We start from the raw sequence: 15777 nt of genomic DNA on the forward strand, positions 1-15777 counted from the left end.
GACAAAAACTAAGAGGAGGGTGAATTGGGTTCTTAATAAAAATTGTGCTTTTAATATTTTCCCTTTTTGTATCAAAGATCAATTAAAAATCTTTCCTTTATTTTAATAAACACAATAAAATAAAGAGAGTAGAGAAGAGAAAATTGCACAAAGTATTTATACTGGTTCGGATCAAAAGACCCTATGTCCAGTTGTTAATCTTTCAAAAACGAGATTAACTAAATCACTAAAATAAACCAAACTTACAATCAATGATAAGAAAGATTAGGGTTTAGAAAACACCTCTCTTGAATCACACAAGAGATGAAGACACCTCCCTTGAAATCCACAAGGGATGAAAACACCTTCCTTGAATCACACAAGGAATGAACACCTCCTTTGAATCCCACAAAGGATGATCGGCTTCTCCTAGCAACAGCAGCAGCACTCAATCCCTCAAGATCCCACTTGATGAAAGTTATCGCTCTACCCACACTAGGTTTTTCAAAGCCTTCCCACAAAGAGTTCTCAAGTACTCAGACTTCTCTAACTTCTGTTTTTTTACAATGGAAGCCAACCACTCTATTTATAGAGGCCTATTTAGAAATTAGGTTAAGAATATGAAAGGTTAAGTCACAACTGCCATAGATAATCGATTATCATAAGTGATAATCGATTATTCCATAACAGTTTCTGAAAAACATTGTTTCGTACTGATAATCGATTATCCTCTGAAATAATCGATTATTTCAGAGCAGTTTCTGAAAAATTTAAAAGAAAACTTATGATAATCGATTATCATAAGTGATAATCGATTATCACAGTGCGTTTTGTAAAAATAAGAATTTTCTCTCAGTGTTTTGTTGTTTGGGTTCTGCCTTTTGACTCTTGACCTACTATTTTAACTATCTTAAATAATGTACACATATTACAAGACTTTAAACAACTAAACTCTTAAGTCTTCAATTAATCTCTTGAATCGAAGCATTCTTTTAAGTCTTCAACATTTTCCATGCATCATCATCAAGTCTTCCATACTTCTTCATAAGTCATCATCATCATCAAAATTCCTTATTAGAGGAAGATGTTCATCTTCTTCTTTTTGTCAACAAATACATCCGTCCGCCAATCTTTGGCAAGATAAGTCATGTTGGAGGTTGCATGTTGTTAGCTTGAAACGGATGGTTAACCATACCGGCATAGATAAGTCATGTTGAAGGTTGCATGTTTGTTCTAATAATTTTTGCAAGAAAAAAATGCTTCTTTCTTGGTACTCTTAGGGGGTATGGTAGTCCCCTAGTTTTGAGAAGTAAGAACGTCGCTAAGATGTCTCAGAAGTGATGGGAGTAGGTGAAGAGACGCTAGTTGTCAAGGGTCTCACTAGAGGGGGGCAACCAATTTATATTCGTGACGCTTCACATTTGTTGTGATGTTTCACATTCACATTGTTTAGACAAGAAAACTTTATGGATGCGTGGATGTTCTTATAAATAGACGTTGAGAATGGGATTTGTTTATTCTGCTTCATTTGCTAAAGTCTGAGAAAAGTAACTCGATTGCTTTTGTAATTTGTCCGATATATTCTTGTTTATGTCGCCATCCTAAAAATACTCTAAAGGTATGTCTAGCGATAGTGATAGTGTGTCGTCATCTGATTCGGGTAGTGGGAGTGGAAGGTCAGGGGATGAGGGTAGTGGCCAACTGGCCGGTGAGGGGGAGATTCAAAAACTTGTTAGTGAAAAACCAACACGGCAAGTGCACCGGTCGCACATAGCAAGTAATAAGTATGTTATCGTTCTCTCCCAAGGGACTTGTGCAACACATGATAACTCTGGCAATTCACGACTCAATTAAATACAAAGTTTACACAAACAATATGGAAACTCTTTTTGTATTTTATGAAACAGTTGGTGTGCAACAAGAAATTAACATAGTGTATTTACAATTTGTCAAGATTAGACTTCAACCATTTCATTCTCATGCATTCTAAATCTCAATTCCATATTCATGTTAAAATCAATTCACAAGAATACTCAAATCCTATTCCTAGAGCCTTTGAGCCTATGATTACTCATCAAGTTTCAATTCCTTTAATCCTCAACAAGTGAAATCATGCATTAGTTTTAAGAATCTAAGATTACTAATGAACCAAGTTCTATTCCTAGATACAAGCATCCATTAGGTATTTAATTTCAAATCTAGATTCTAAAGATGTTTCCCAACACCTTAAGAATCACAAATCAAGCATGGGAACAATCCACATCAAGCATTAAGCAAGGAAATCAAATACTAACATGAATTGGAAAAGCATATAAATTAACAACACAATTTTACACAAGAATTCAATGTTTTACATCTAATCTCAACAAATAGAAATTGCTCTCCATGGTGGAGAACCTAGGGTTTTACAAAATTGAAGAATAGGGAAGAAATTGGAACCATAAAGTAGAAACAATCCCTCTCCCAAGGTTCTTGAATATTTCTCCATGGTTCAATTGCGCCTCCCATTCGCATCTCCGCCTTCAATTTTGTAGCCTATCATCCTCTCCAACCCAAAAGGGGTAAAACCTCCATGGATGAAGAAGGAAACCCAAGAAGAAGAAGGGAGAGTTTCCCAACACCCCTAATAGCCTCAAAGAGTCTCTCCCAAGCACCCAAGGTGTTTCTATTCGTGAAAAATGAGGAATCCCCTAATACTCTCGTAGAAACATGATTAAATAACCATATTCGCGTAGTGGGGTCGATATTCTCGCCCAACAGCTTCACATTAGCCCAGTGAGGCCTAAAATCGACGTTCTCGGACATGCAACTCGTTGGGCAAGCCATATTTTCGCCCAGCGACTCAAATACTGCAGTTTTGGTCTGTCATTTTCGCCCAGCGAGCTACCAGCTCGCCCAGCGAGTGACCCTGGCGCCCAATGGTCATTTTTTGGCCTTCCAAGGTTGGTCCAAGGCAGTATATACATATAGGTGAGTCCTTTCTCGATGTTTGCAATGCTGGACTTGATCTCGGTGCCCCTCGACATGGGTATTTGTGTAAAAGTCAATCTTTCATGTCCAATCATGTTTCCTTGAGTTTCAACTTGTTTTCCTCCACCAGAATTGCTTCCTATGTTTTATTTCACACACTCATAATAGAGATTAGAAGTAAAAAAACATAAAACAACTAAAATACGAAACAATGCAAAAACAACATAAACTAGAGGATTAAATAAGATAAAAGTTAGGTAGGAGTTGATTTTATTCACAAAACTTAACATCAATAAAAGGTAAAAAACAACGTTATCAAGATTCCAATGGAGGTGACTGTTGAAACGAGAGAGGATCCGACGGAGGAGATAGCCAAGAGCAGCTTGTCGACAAAGACCGGGTATGAGTGGGTAGCTGCAGATGTGCAAACCCAATACTATCTTTTTAGATAGTCGTGCATACTAGATGCCAGGTTGAACTGTGTTCCTATTCTTGAAAGGGGTGCTCGGCGGAGCATGGTGTCCATGGAAAGAGTGAGCGACATTGATTGCGTTTGTCACAGCCGATGAGTCAACAATTATGCGGGGTAGGCCAAACATTTTAGTCCGCATTTAAAATGCGGGATGAGGTGGGCCGGTCCGCATTGTGCAGACCAAATACGGGTCGGGCCTAAACAGGGCGAGCTAACCCGCGTTGCCACCCCTAATTAAAAGTTTATAATTTGAGGAAAACTTTCAAATCAAAAAAAAAAAACACATATTCATCCTATATTTTACTGTTTATAGTTTTATTTTCTAAATTTTTAAGCCAAACATATTTAATTAGTTAACTGCAACATTCAACATTTTAAAATAAAATAAAAAATGAGAAATAATTAAAAGTTAAATGAAAAAAATTATGAGAAATAATAATAATAAGCAGAAATTAAGAATTTCACAAACATAATGAAAAAAAGAGAAAGAATACATACATGAAAACTTGCTTTTTTTAATCAGGATAATGATTCATATGTTAATCTCCTCTAACAAAGGGAGGAGGGTTTGGTTGTATCAAGAAGTAGGGTTTGTGTTGCAAAGCGTATGAAAGAGACGGGAAGGGAAAGAGAGGCATCAAGGCATCAAAGGTAGCATACACAGTGGAGTAACTTGTGGCCTTCAATCTATACAATCCCGATATTCTTCCAGATCTCAGAAACTAAGTCAACGACGGGGTTCCTTCTCCCTCTGTTTTCTCTATGTCCAATTCGCTTCTTGTTTCACTTTTTCCTAAATCCAAGCAAGACCAGGGTTTCCCGCAATGCACGTCTATGTCAAAGCCAAATAACATTTTCTTTCTATTGATAGGGTTCATCGCAAACATACAGCCTGGATACCAATCTCCGCCTTCTTCGCCTTTCGCAGGTACTTATCATCTTTTCATCTCAATGAAACTTCTTAATTGATTAATTGTGAGTTGCCAGTGATAGTTTGATAATCGATTGCTACATCTTGGACCTGAGAAAATGAGTTCCCAGATTGTGACCCGCATATTGGTCAAGGTGTGGTTATTCGTTTCCGTGTTGGCTGTGACTGTTGTTTTCAGACTGACTGCGAGCAATTGGTTGCATTTCTTTTGGCGTATCTATCTGCAATGAACACCTTAAAATGGTTTCTGAGCTCGAGATTGTAATTATCACTGTTGTTTAGCCTAGTCCACTTTCTGCTGGCAACATACTTATACTAAAACAACACATGCTTCACTTCCCTTTGATGTGTTGACCAACTAGATTTATAAATTAGACATTAGTAGGGTCAGTTTTAATTTGTCTGAAAGCATGGAGGGTCTATAATCTGGACGCCAAGTAATTAAGTGATGACATCAATTATAAAAGGCACTGATACATGGTGTTTTCTATACCCAATAATAAACTTGAAATTAATAATTTAGATGTTTTTTGGGTGTTCTAAAGCACTGAAAATTGTATTTTATGATGTTGAGAAAAGTTGGAAAGGAGAAAGAAGTGGCCAAGGAAAAGGTTCAAAAGTATGATGTAAAAATTAGATTAGATTTTGTCATGTGGACAAATATAATATGATTATACTTATGCATGTCAATAACATAATTTGTTGTTGGGAGAGTTATAACAGGACACTTGTGGCCTTGTTTTTGGGGCTTTGTTTATGAACTTTTGTTGCGAGGTTAGAGGTGATGTGTTAATGGTAAGTACTAGAGAGAAACAAAAGGGAAAGAGTGTATGATCCAAAACATGTTTGGTTGAACTAACATTAAAATAATGATGGAACCAAACCACACTAAAATGGGGCTCTGCTGAAATAGAGTGAAACGAGAGGGATTTCATAATTAAGATGCCACACAACCTGGGGTGGGTATAACAATAGAATATATATATATATATATATATATATATATATATATATATATATATATATATATATATATATATATATATATATATATATATATATATATATATGAAGCTACAATTGAAACAATTGGAACAAAAAATGATACTGGCTGTAGGAATATAGAGGGTGAAATGTAGGAGAGAGGAGAGCTGAATCACTTAAGGTCAACATAACAAAAGAGGGCAACAACTCCAGGTGAGTTGTTTGCTGCCAATGGCTGTTCTGTTTTGCCCCTCTGATCCAGTATATGTAATTAACGTTACTAGCTTTAGTTAATTACTGTTAACTGGTAGTGATATCTGGCCAGCTGTACATGACACCATTATCAATGAGATACATGTTAATCCGGGCTCACCCTGCCATAACCATGTTGTTCCACTTAATTGGAAAACAGATTGAGTAATAATTGAAGTATAAACTATAAAGTCATACAAGTACATATTAACAGAATAGACTACACACAGACCTGGACATCTTTATTTCTTTTTTCTCTATAACTATTGAAAAGAGAAAAGGAAGCGGGAGAGAAATAACTTATTTCAACTCAATCTAGTATGCTTGATGTCTTTTTCTTTATTTTAGTCTTACAGGAGGGAAATGTAGTTGTGGAAAACACTCTTAATTGCAAATTATACGACCTCTATTAGAAATTTGATGGTTGTGATCAATCATTTATCTCTTTTCCTTCTTGTAGCTTTGTTAGTATGATTATTTTTTTCTGATCATAGGTTGTACTCTATAAAGCTGAATTCTATACTAATGATGGTGGAAACCTTTTTGGAGCAAATTAAATTGCTTCTTAAATAGGTTGCCTAACATAGTTTCTGTATTGGAGGTGGACTCCGCAGACTGTGAATTGCCTCACTTTAAAGGTTTCTCTGCGTGATGTGTGTTGAAGTGTCACCTCTATTAAATTCCATCCATTATGTTTAGCTTCTCAAAGTGGAAGATTGGGAATGGGGAAATCGAGTTGTTATATTTTGTGAATGTGTTGTTGCCGACTTATTATATTTTATGTTTAAATGTCTAAAGTGCTAAGTCTCACATTAACTAGCTGTAAATTTTGGCAATCTGGTTTGATATTATATAAAGATGTGGATGTAATTGTGTTCTTGATATTAACATAAAGTAAGCCTTCTTTCTTAAATGTTATCTGCCTTTGATATGTTGTGATGTTCCTTTGTCACCTTTTTTCAGCTGTCATGTCATTCTCTGTCAACTGGTTGTGTTTCTTCCTCTGTTGATTGGTGCATTTCGTAACTGACATTTCCAATCTTGTTAAATTTGGCATGCAGGCAGATTCCATATATTTTATGATAGCATTATTAATCATAGGAAGCTTGCTATAAATTTTTTGATTGCTAGTTCAATTCCACATTTTTAAACTTCTCTATAGTGACAAATTTATCAATTTTACATAGTGGACAGTGCTTTCTCAAGACACAATTTTTATTTCACATTCTATTGTAGGACAAATTAATTTGTTTTGTTAAGTGTCATCTGCTTATTCTTTTTAATATAGGTGGGAATCAAATTCTTTCTCTCTTCCCCTTTTTATTGCACTTTTTTTATAATGAGCTGCATGGGGTGGGCTAGTTTCTAAATAGACCCTAAATCGGCATGTTCTCTTTATGTTAATATTTTCAAATATAAATTTCTTTGACAACTTTTGCTATAGCTTTTTAAGATGTTACAGTTTTATCTTTAATTTTTACTTTTATTTGTCGCCAGAGGTAGAAGACCGTGTTGATAAGATGTCTAAGTAGGTGAATATGCAAATTGTTGGAGCAACAAATATGTCTGTTGATTGTAGTGATGCATTTAACACTACAGAGGTAACTGAACATTAAATTATTTTTGTTAAGTTATTGCCTTGTTAAATTATTTCTATTTGCAGGTTTTTCCTTCTCGAGATGTAATGTTAAATTGGGCTCGAGATGTTGCAAAAGAGAATGGATTTGTCCTTATTATTTTGAGATCAGAGACATCTACAAAATCTACAAGAACTACAAGACGTAATCAAAGGAAGACATTTGTAATTTTGGGTTGCGATAGAAGTGGAAAATATAGAGGACCATACAAGAATGCGTTATCCCGAAAGGTAAATGGTACTAGAAAATGCGAGTGTCCCTTCAGGTTAAGAGGAAAAGCTTTGAAAAAGGCCGAAGGATGGATTGTTAAGGTAATGTGTGGTTGTCACAATCATGAATTAGAGGAAACATTAGTGGGTCATCCATATGCAGGTCGGTTGAGTGCTGAAGAGAAGTCTTTGGTTGATGATATGACAAAGAACATGATGAAGCCAAAAGATATACTATTGACATTGAAAGATTATAACATGGATAATGTCACTACTATCAAGCAGATTTACAATGCTCGACAGGCTTATCGATCCTCTCAAAAAGGTTTAGAAATGCAATACCTTCTGAAGTTATTGGAACGTGAGCAGTACGTGTACTGGTATAGAAAGGTGGATGATTCCAATGTTATCAGAGATATGTTCTGGACACATCCAGATGCCATTAAACTTCTGGGTGCTTTCAACACTGTCCTGATAATTGATAGTATTTATACAACCACTAGGTATCCATTGCCACTGCTTGAGATTGTTGGCGTTACTTCTACAGAGTTAACATTCTCTGTGGCTTTTGCTTTTGTGGAGTCTGAGCGAGCTGACAACTTCACTTGGGCACTACAAAAGTTAAGAGGCTTGATTGTTAAAGACGAAGACATACCTCAGGTGATTGTGACTAACAGAGACATTTCTTTGATGAATGCAGTGCAAGTTGTCTTTCCGAGCTCTTCTAATTTGTTATGTCGGTTTCATATCAACAACAACGTGAAGACCAAATGCTTGTCAATAGTCCATCCAAAGGAGAAACAAGACTTGGTGATGGATGCATGGGATGTTGTTGTGAATTCTTCTAACGAGAGTGAATACATGCAACGTCTGGCATTATTTGAAAAAGTTTGCTCAGCTTTTCCTAATTTTGGTGAATATGTGAAAAATATGTGGCTGATTCCGTACAAGGAAAAGTTTGTCGCTTCATGGACAAATCAGGTGATGCATTTGGGTAACACAACAACCATTAGGTATGCCTAAACTTATATTTTAATAATTCATCATGAAAAATACATTAAAGGTATACTAATTATTAATTTAGTTCTTAGTATCTTTGTTTTGTCAAGACTATTATAATTATTAATCTACTTATTATGTTAAATATTATTAGTGTTTTACCTGACAGGGTTGAGGCAACAAATTGTAAGTTAAAGAATTTGCTTCAAGATAGCAAGGAAGATATGTGTAGTTATTGGGATGCTATGAATGACATGATTACTTTGCAACTCGCAGAGATTAAGTGGTCGTTTGAGAAAAGCATAAATGTAGTTGATCATATGCATAATAATACTTCATTATACATCAATCTGCAAGGACTTGTATCAAGGAGTGCATTGAGTCATATTACTGACGAGTATGACCGAGTTAAGGCTGTTGGTACTGATAGTTCTAAATGTTGTTGCATAGTTAGAACTACACATGGTCTTCCTTGTGCATGTGAACTTGCTAGGTACAGTACAATGTGTCATCCTATTCCCTTGGAGGCAATTCATGTTCATTGGAAGAAGTTAAACTTTGACCGAGGAATGAATGACAAGGAGTCTGAGTTATCGTTGCAACCTGAATTGGATGCTTTGCTCAAGAGATTTCAGGAACTTGATTGTGCTGGGAAAATTATTCTAAAGGCTAAGTTGTATGAACTAGCATTTCCTGATACAATTTCAAAGTGTCCAACTCCCACAGTGGTAAGAATAAAGGGTGCTCCAGGGTCAAAAAGAGACAGATCAATTCATTCTGATCTTTCACATCGGGAGCATGTTGACGCAATGCGTCCTGTGCATAGTGGCACTTCATCTTGCCCTTCATCTCATCAACTGGTCCATGAGTCTAAACGAAGAAGGGTTCTGTCAATGATGGACCAATTTCCAATTCAGATCCATCCGTTTATTGAAGAAATTATTGATGTGAAAGCAGATTCAAATTGTGGTTATCGGGCTGTTGCAGCTCAACTTGGTATGGGTGAGGAATCATGGGCTTTAGTTCGTCAGGATTTGATTAGAGAGCTTCAACAGTGGCAAGATATGTACGCTAAACTCTTCGGTAGCAATGACCGAGTGGCTGAACTGAGGCAATCTTTGTATGTTGACAAGGAGACGTCTATTAAAAAGTGGATGACCATACCAGATATGGGTTATGTAATTGCCTCAAGATACAACGTGGTTCTAGTTGCTTTATCGTTGAAGGAGTCCATGACATTTTTCCCACTTAGAGGACGGCCACCACTATCTCAGTCAAGGCACCGCCTTATTGCCATTGGGTTGGTGCATGATTGTCACTTTGTACAGGTTTGATGTGATTAATTTTATTTGAAATTAAATCATTAATTTAATTTAAGTTGCTGACTTTGTTTTATATTGACTAACATATATAGGTTGCTTTGAAGGCTGGGTCTGCAATACCTCCCACTGCTTTGCAGTGGTCGAGATACTGCAGTGCTGAATCTCGTTCTTGGGAAACTTCATATGTTAATCGTATGGAACATTTTAGGTCATTGTTTCCACAAAAAAAAATGATTATGTAAATGTTTTTGGGGACTAATTAACGTCAAATTCGCCACTAGTAACCTCCAGGTTAGGTTTCGTTTCCCTGCGACATGAAATGTCTTTTAATTTACTTTTCCCCGACCATAACTCATTAATTTGTTATCTGTACTGACTATACAAATTAATTGTTTCATGCGTAAGAGTGACATCACATGGAAACATTTTGTTCCTGTTGTGCAGATCACAGACTAATTATTACAAAAGAGGCGTTGGTAGGATATCTTAAGAAATGTAAGGGTTTTGGTACATATGTTTGGGCATATTAAGGAAGAGTTTCAGTATAGAAGAAAGCCCTTAGATTTCTGAGGATATCCTAGACTTGTTCATAATACAAAGCATGTATTGAATGCCACAGCATCGAGTGCCGTCCAATCTGCAGAAGTACAGAATAGATGAAAAGCAAGCCAATTTTTATAACTTGGAAACAACTTTGAAAGCCTTTTATTTTTTTTGTACAAAGGGCAATGGAATACACTATTTAAAGTTATCAATTTTTCTATGATGATTCTACAATGATAATGTGCTTGAGATTGTATCTAGCACTTTATTTTAGCTAATTACATATACTTCAGGTGGCAACACACTTCGCAAAACATTATTCGTTACTGCTCGTAGAGCTAGAGAAATGATCTGCAGATAGAAATACTCTTACCTTGTGTTTGGATGGAGCATTTCAACAATGCTAAGAAATTGAAATGTTTTGCATTTGAATTGCTTGCAATTAAATTTTCTTCATTTTCTAAATAACTTGTTTGGATAAAGAAATTAAAATACCTTACATTTCAATTTCTTGTTTGGAAAAAACAATTGAATTTGGGAACGGGTTCGACGACTCAGATGGACCGAGCTAACCCACCCGACTACCCAACCAAATTGGTCTGACCGACGACGCAGACGGGTCAGGCCGACCGGAAAACCTAGACAGACTGGGTCGATCCGATAATCCAGACAAGCTTGACGGCCTATACCTGTCGGTCATGCCTGTCAAGTTCATCAACCTGGCCTGACACGACCTAGCCTAACTTGGCCTGTTTGGGTCATTGGCCCGGCTTGGCCCCACTAGGTCATCAAATCAACTAAACCCATCTGGGTTGTCGGGCCCGTTTGTGTCATCGGATTCAACCCAACCTGGTTTGTCTGGGTCGTTGGGCCAGCTGGACACATCTTAGTCGTTAGGCTCGTCCGAACGGTGTGGGTTGTCAAGCTTGACCGACCTGTTTGAGTTGTCAAGCCTGCCCGACCCGTATGTGACATCAGGTTACCTGATCCGTCTAGGTCATTGGGCTTGCCCGACCCGTCTAGATTGTTGGGCCTGCTTGACCCGTTGTCAAGTTGGTATGATCCGTCTGGATCGTATGGCTAGCTCAACTTGTCATGGTTATGAGGTTGAGTGAGAAGAATTTCAAATTCCACCTTTTTTTAGGGTATTTGAATTTCTTCTAATTTAGCTAATTGAAATACTTCAAAAAAATGCATACATTTTAAATGCTTTTTAATTTCTCTATCCAAACAAAGCATTTCATTACAAAGAATTTCAAATTCTTCAAATAAATAAATCACCCTCTTGAATTGTCTCATCCAAACACACCCTTAGTTTTATCACCTAGATATTGGATCACTTTTAAGTTTTAATTCATATTAAAGTATGGTGGTCCTAAGCCCTTCTAGACGGTCTAATACAGCAGACCAATTATGAGTTTTATGATAACAAATACTATGACTAGTTTGAATAAGAGTCTATTATCTAACTATTCTAACGTGTGTTTTGTTACAGCTGAGAAATTTATAAATCGTCCAATGATATTGCCAGTCACGAGACGTTCTAATAGACCCTATATGCACAATATGAATTTAAATTATATTAAGTGATAAATTGTGATAAAATATTCTAAAATGATCTATCCAAATAGTTTAAAAGCAAATTTAAATTTGAGTAGTAATCTAAGTTTTTAAATACCTATTGAATTGCATTATTTTAGAAAATATAGATCTTAAGATATCAATTTTATCATTCCTATATTATCTATCATAAGGTACGAGAAGATAATATTCTAAAATGATAATATTATTCTAAAATTTATCAGAAGTGATAAATTGTGATAAAATATTCTAAAATGGTCTATCCAAATATTTTAAAATCAACTTTAAATTACACAATCCAAATTATATATAATACATATAATGAGTAATCTAAGTTTTTAAATACCTTTTGAATTGCATTTGTTAGAAAATATAGATTTTAAGATATCAATTTTATCATTCCGATCATAAGGTACGAGAAGATAATATAGAGTCTCTATTAGAGACGCAGGAAACAATTGCATACCATGAAAGGCACAAGGTACAATGCGCTAAATTCAAAAAATAGACGAACCAACATAAGCTGTCCAAAAGCACTATATATAGCACGAAAAATATATTTGAGAAAAAAGAAATCTATGCTGAGGTCAAACATTGAATACAGAACCATCATTTGCATGATGCATGATGTTTCGAAAACTCCCAAGAAGACTGTTTAGTATCTGATAAAGGCACCCTCAAATTCAACACATGCCTTAACCATTTAATCCTGTTGACAAGTTCTTCCAAGTCTATGATTGCAGCTTCTATAGTATTGGAAGACATGGAATTAAGACAGAGACTTCTGTCGCTTCTCTTTGCGGGATACTCATTATATATACCATTGATGCTAGGTATTTCCAAATTCTCAACTGACGAATCCATGATGTGTAAACTTGAAACATTATCAGACTCGTCAATCTCCATACCATTTCTAGCACTGTTGCTTTGATTTCTCCTTGCTATGGATCTATCCGGATAGTCTTTCAAATTTAAAGATGAAGAATGCAACCTTACTGTATGCCGACCAATCTCATCCGTTACATCTGTAGCATGCCCACGAAACCCCAGGAAATAACAAAAAGGTTATACCGCAATGTTAGTAGTTATAGAACAATCTAAAATGGACAACAATAATAATGAAACCAGAAGACCAAGTTGTAAACGGGAACATGACAATTGTAGAGAAGGTTCCAAAGAGACAATGGAGGCTGTAACATTGATAACTGTCACATGCTTACCGGAGAAGTGAAGTCTGGAATGATATCAGAATTGGGGAAATAAAGAAACAAAAACCAGGCAAAGGTTGAGCAAGTCAAGGAACGGAAGGGATTGGGGCAAGTAATATTCAGATTTGTGCCTGAACTCCATAGTTATTTTCCATTTTGTCTTAACGGAGAGGTATCTCTGCTAGTGAGGAGCTTGGTATACATGTATTCCTTTCCTAATTTGCTTTAGTTTTATAAGGTACAACAGAAGGACAAAACAGGTCTTTAACAAAATAGTTTGAATTTCTGAATCCAAAACAAAATAGACCAATAACGATTACTTTAAGAAGCATGTATAAATGAGGACACTACACCATTTAACAAACAGCCAGAGAAGGGAGGAAAGGCTATCCAAATTAATTTTCAATTCAGAAAGCTTAGTTTTCATTCAAATGCAAAGAATCAAAAAAAGTATATCTTTGATAGTGCTACCTGAATTTGCTGGATTGATTATACGAGCACAAGGCTGCCTGCATTCATCACCCTGCAATTTTGGCAAGGAAGTTAATTATTCGCTGATAGAATAAAGAGAATACTAACATAAAGTTTGTATTTCTCATCTAAATAAATGATGAGCATAATACAATATTATATAGACTCCTAGGAGGTGCAGTCAACAACACTACTAATAGAATTCTTAGAAACTATATTCTAGAAGATCCTATTTATAACTCTTATTGTATCAAGTATGATTCAGGAAAATATAATCTATATTTCCGCAATATGTTTGAATTTACAATACAAAAATGCAATCAACAATGCATCAAAAAGAATTTGGAGACTAAAAAATGACATTTTCCACTATAAGCAAAAAATATCATATAATTTACGAATGTATTTAGTTTTTGCATAAATTTTAATATGTACAAGGACAAGTCAAATTGTTGGATTATCAGTAGAAGTGGCATAAACAAAATCTAACCAGAGAAAATTATCCATTTGAGAAATTAATTTATTAATTTATAAATACAAAGAGAAGTCAAAGTGTAGGATTAAGAGTACATACCACAGGTATAGGCACAGACCAACCTTTTTCAGGACACCAATCCAAAGTTGGGCGCAAATCCTTGCTTAATGCTTCATAAGATAACCCTTCACCCAGTGGGGGAGGTAGCAAGTTAATCTAGAAAGACACATACTATGTGTGAATTTAAGATGCTCACATAATACTAAAGTACATCCAAACAAGTATTGTTCAATAAACATGATACAAAGGAAAAGTTCATTAAAGAAGAAAAAGGCGTTAAACAAGGCACAAAGATGCTCACCTTGTGTGTGACATTGCCAAAATTGGCAGCAAAATGATAACAGCAACTACTAAATGAACCAAAATAGATGACGGAAAAATTGAGATAATAGATTGAACGGCCTTAAATAAAGTATTTTAAACTAGGCAAAATGGATCGAACAAAGTCAATGTTCAGTCGAAAATACTATATATATATATACATAAATTATTGGTCTCTAAATCCATTTTAATGGTTCCACCTATAAATTTCTTGGTCTCTAAATCCATGAACAACCTTCATTTGATCTACTCTACATACTAGCTTTATCATAAATCTTCTCCACACAAGCCAATCTACTAAGGCATGTTCCTACCAACAAACTTCCTAAGCATAGGTGCCACTTCAACTTTTTCTTTTCAACAAATTCATCTTCCGTAGCATGGCTGCTTAGCATACAAAATATTTCAATCAATCATGCACTGAATTTGTTCTTTCGTTGGGTTTTTCCCACCTAACAACCAGTTCACAAACACCAGAGGTCTTAGTAGTACAGTAAAATATTACCCAACGCTTGAATGATATCCTTTTGTCACTTAGCACTCAAAACCCTACTCCATTTCATCCATCTAGCATCAATCCTACGATTTACATGTAAATCTATTTCGTTGTTGTTTCGAATGATAAACTCTAGAAATTTTAAGAGTTGTGGAAAAAATTGTTCTTTGCTCTACCTCTAAATCTGGGTATGATAGACATCTACACATATCAATCAGAATCTGTTGGAGATCAACACATATCTACTAGAATCTGTTAGTATACTATAGTTGACTACAGTTGACTTGTATAGGTTACTTTTGTTTTATACAGATGTAGGTCACTTTTAATGCTGTTTTTTTTTTCTACTTGTAATGTACATGATAGGTTATTTGATTAAAGCCTGATTTCGTAACTCACACTCACACCATTTGGGTACTCTTTTTATTGATTCGAAAACAGCCCAAAAACAGTACACGATCTGGGGGTAATGTTCCCCTCCTCACAGGACACTATGGATCCCTCCCCTAGCAAAACAACCTTGTTCTCAAGGTTGAAGTCTGGGAATTGATATTTAATGGTGGCGATATCCTCCCATGTTGTTGTCTCAGGCCCTCCATCCTTCCATTGAATCAGAACTTGGTGCATTGGCTCCCTTGGGTCTGACTGCCGAATACTCCTTCTCTAACACCTTGTTAGGGAGACAAACTGAAGATCTTCCGTAAAGCTCCCCTGGCAACTCCTTTTGCACCTGTTATGCCCGTACTGCTTGTTTCAACTGCGACACATGGAAGGCATGGTGGATCCGTGCAATCTCAGGCAATTGCAGACAAAAGGTCACTGGTCCAACTTGTCGCAGCACCAGAAAAGGTCCATGATATCGGGCTG

The 15777-nt window shown here is 35.9% G+C and overlaps 2 protein-coding genes across 7 annotated transcripts in view; one reads left to right on the forward strand and one right to left on the reverse strand.

Moving 5' to 3' along the window:
• The first annotated feature begins 3961 nt into the window (after nucleotides 1-3961).
• Nucleotides 3962-10730, forward strand: LOC114173061 (PKS-NRPS hybrid synthetase cheA-like). Of its 5 annotated transcripts, none has more exons than XM_028057270.2 (7): nucleotides 3962-4159; nucleotides 4293-4349; nucleotides 7086-7189; nucleotides 7252-8447; nucleotides 8603-9761; nucleotides 9848-10046; nucleotides 10200-10730. In XM_028057270.2, exons 3-6 carry the CDS (start codon nucleotides 7127-7129, stop codon nucleotides 9995-9997), a joined length of 2568 nt encoding a protein of 855 aa, XP_027913071.1. In that variant the 5' UTR covers nucleotides 3962-4159; nucleotides 4293-4349; nucleotides 7086-7126; the 3' UTR covers nucleotides 9998-10046; nucleotides 10200-10730. The 5 variants fall into 5 exon arrangements, with proteins under 5 accessions (XP_027913071.1, XP_027913076.1, XP_027913079.1 ...); XM_028057278.2 differs by having other exon boundaries at nucleotides 3963-4349; nucleotides 7252-8094; nucleotides 8200-8447; XM_028057272.2 differs by having other exon boundaries at nucleotides 3994-4072.
• A 1588-nt stretch (nucleotides 10731-12318) lies between these two features.
• Nucleotides 12319-15777, reverse strand: part of LOC114173350 (uncharacterized) — a 29000-nt gene continuing 25541 nt past the window's right edge. For both annotated transcript variants that reach the window (XM_028057675.2, XM_028057676.2), the window contains 3 exons: nucleotides 14133-14249; nucleotides 13559-13610; nucleotides 12319-12904 (listed from right to left, as the gene is read on the reverse strand). In XM_028057675.2, the coding sequence (XP_027913476.1) occupies nucleotides 12489-12904; nucleotides 13559-13610; nucleotides 14133-14249 (585 nt within the window). In that variant the 3' untranslated portion in view covers nucleotides 12319-12488. The remainder of the gene's footprint in view (nucleotides 12905-13558; nucleotides 13611-14132; nucleotides 14250-15777) is intronic.

This window comes from Vigna unguiculata, chromosome 2 (genome assembly GCF_037176805.1).
Source record: "Vigna unguiculata cultivar grain cowpea cultivar isolate G323 ecotype 2 chromosome 2, ASM3717680v1, whole genome shotgun sequence".
Classification (NCBI taxonomy): Eukaryota; Viridiplantae; Streptophyta; class Magnoliopsida; order Fabales; family Fabaceae; genus Vigna; species Vigna unguiculata.

Excerpts from the sequence above, each read along its gene's own strand:
- LOC114173061 (XM_028057270.2), top strand. The coding sequence starts at position 7,127 with ATGCAAATTGTTGGAGCAACAAATATGTCTGTTGATTGTAGTGATGCA. Across the intron at positions 7,190-7,251 it reads ATGCATTTAACACTACAGAG|GTTTTTCCTTCTCGAGATGT; the intron begins GTAACTGAACAT and ends TTCTATTTGCAG. Across the intron at positions 9,762-9,847 it reads ATGATTGTCACTTTGTACAG|GTTGCTTTGAAGGCTGGGTC; the intron begins GTTTGATGTGAT and ends TAACATATATAG.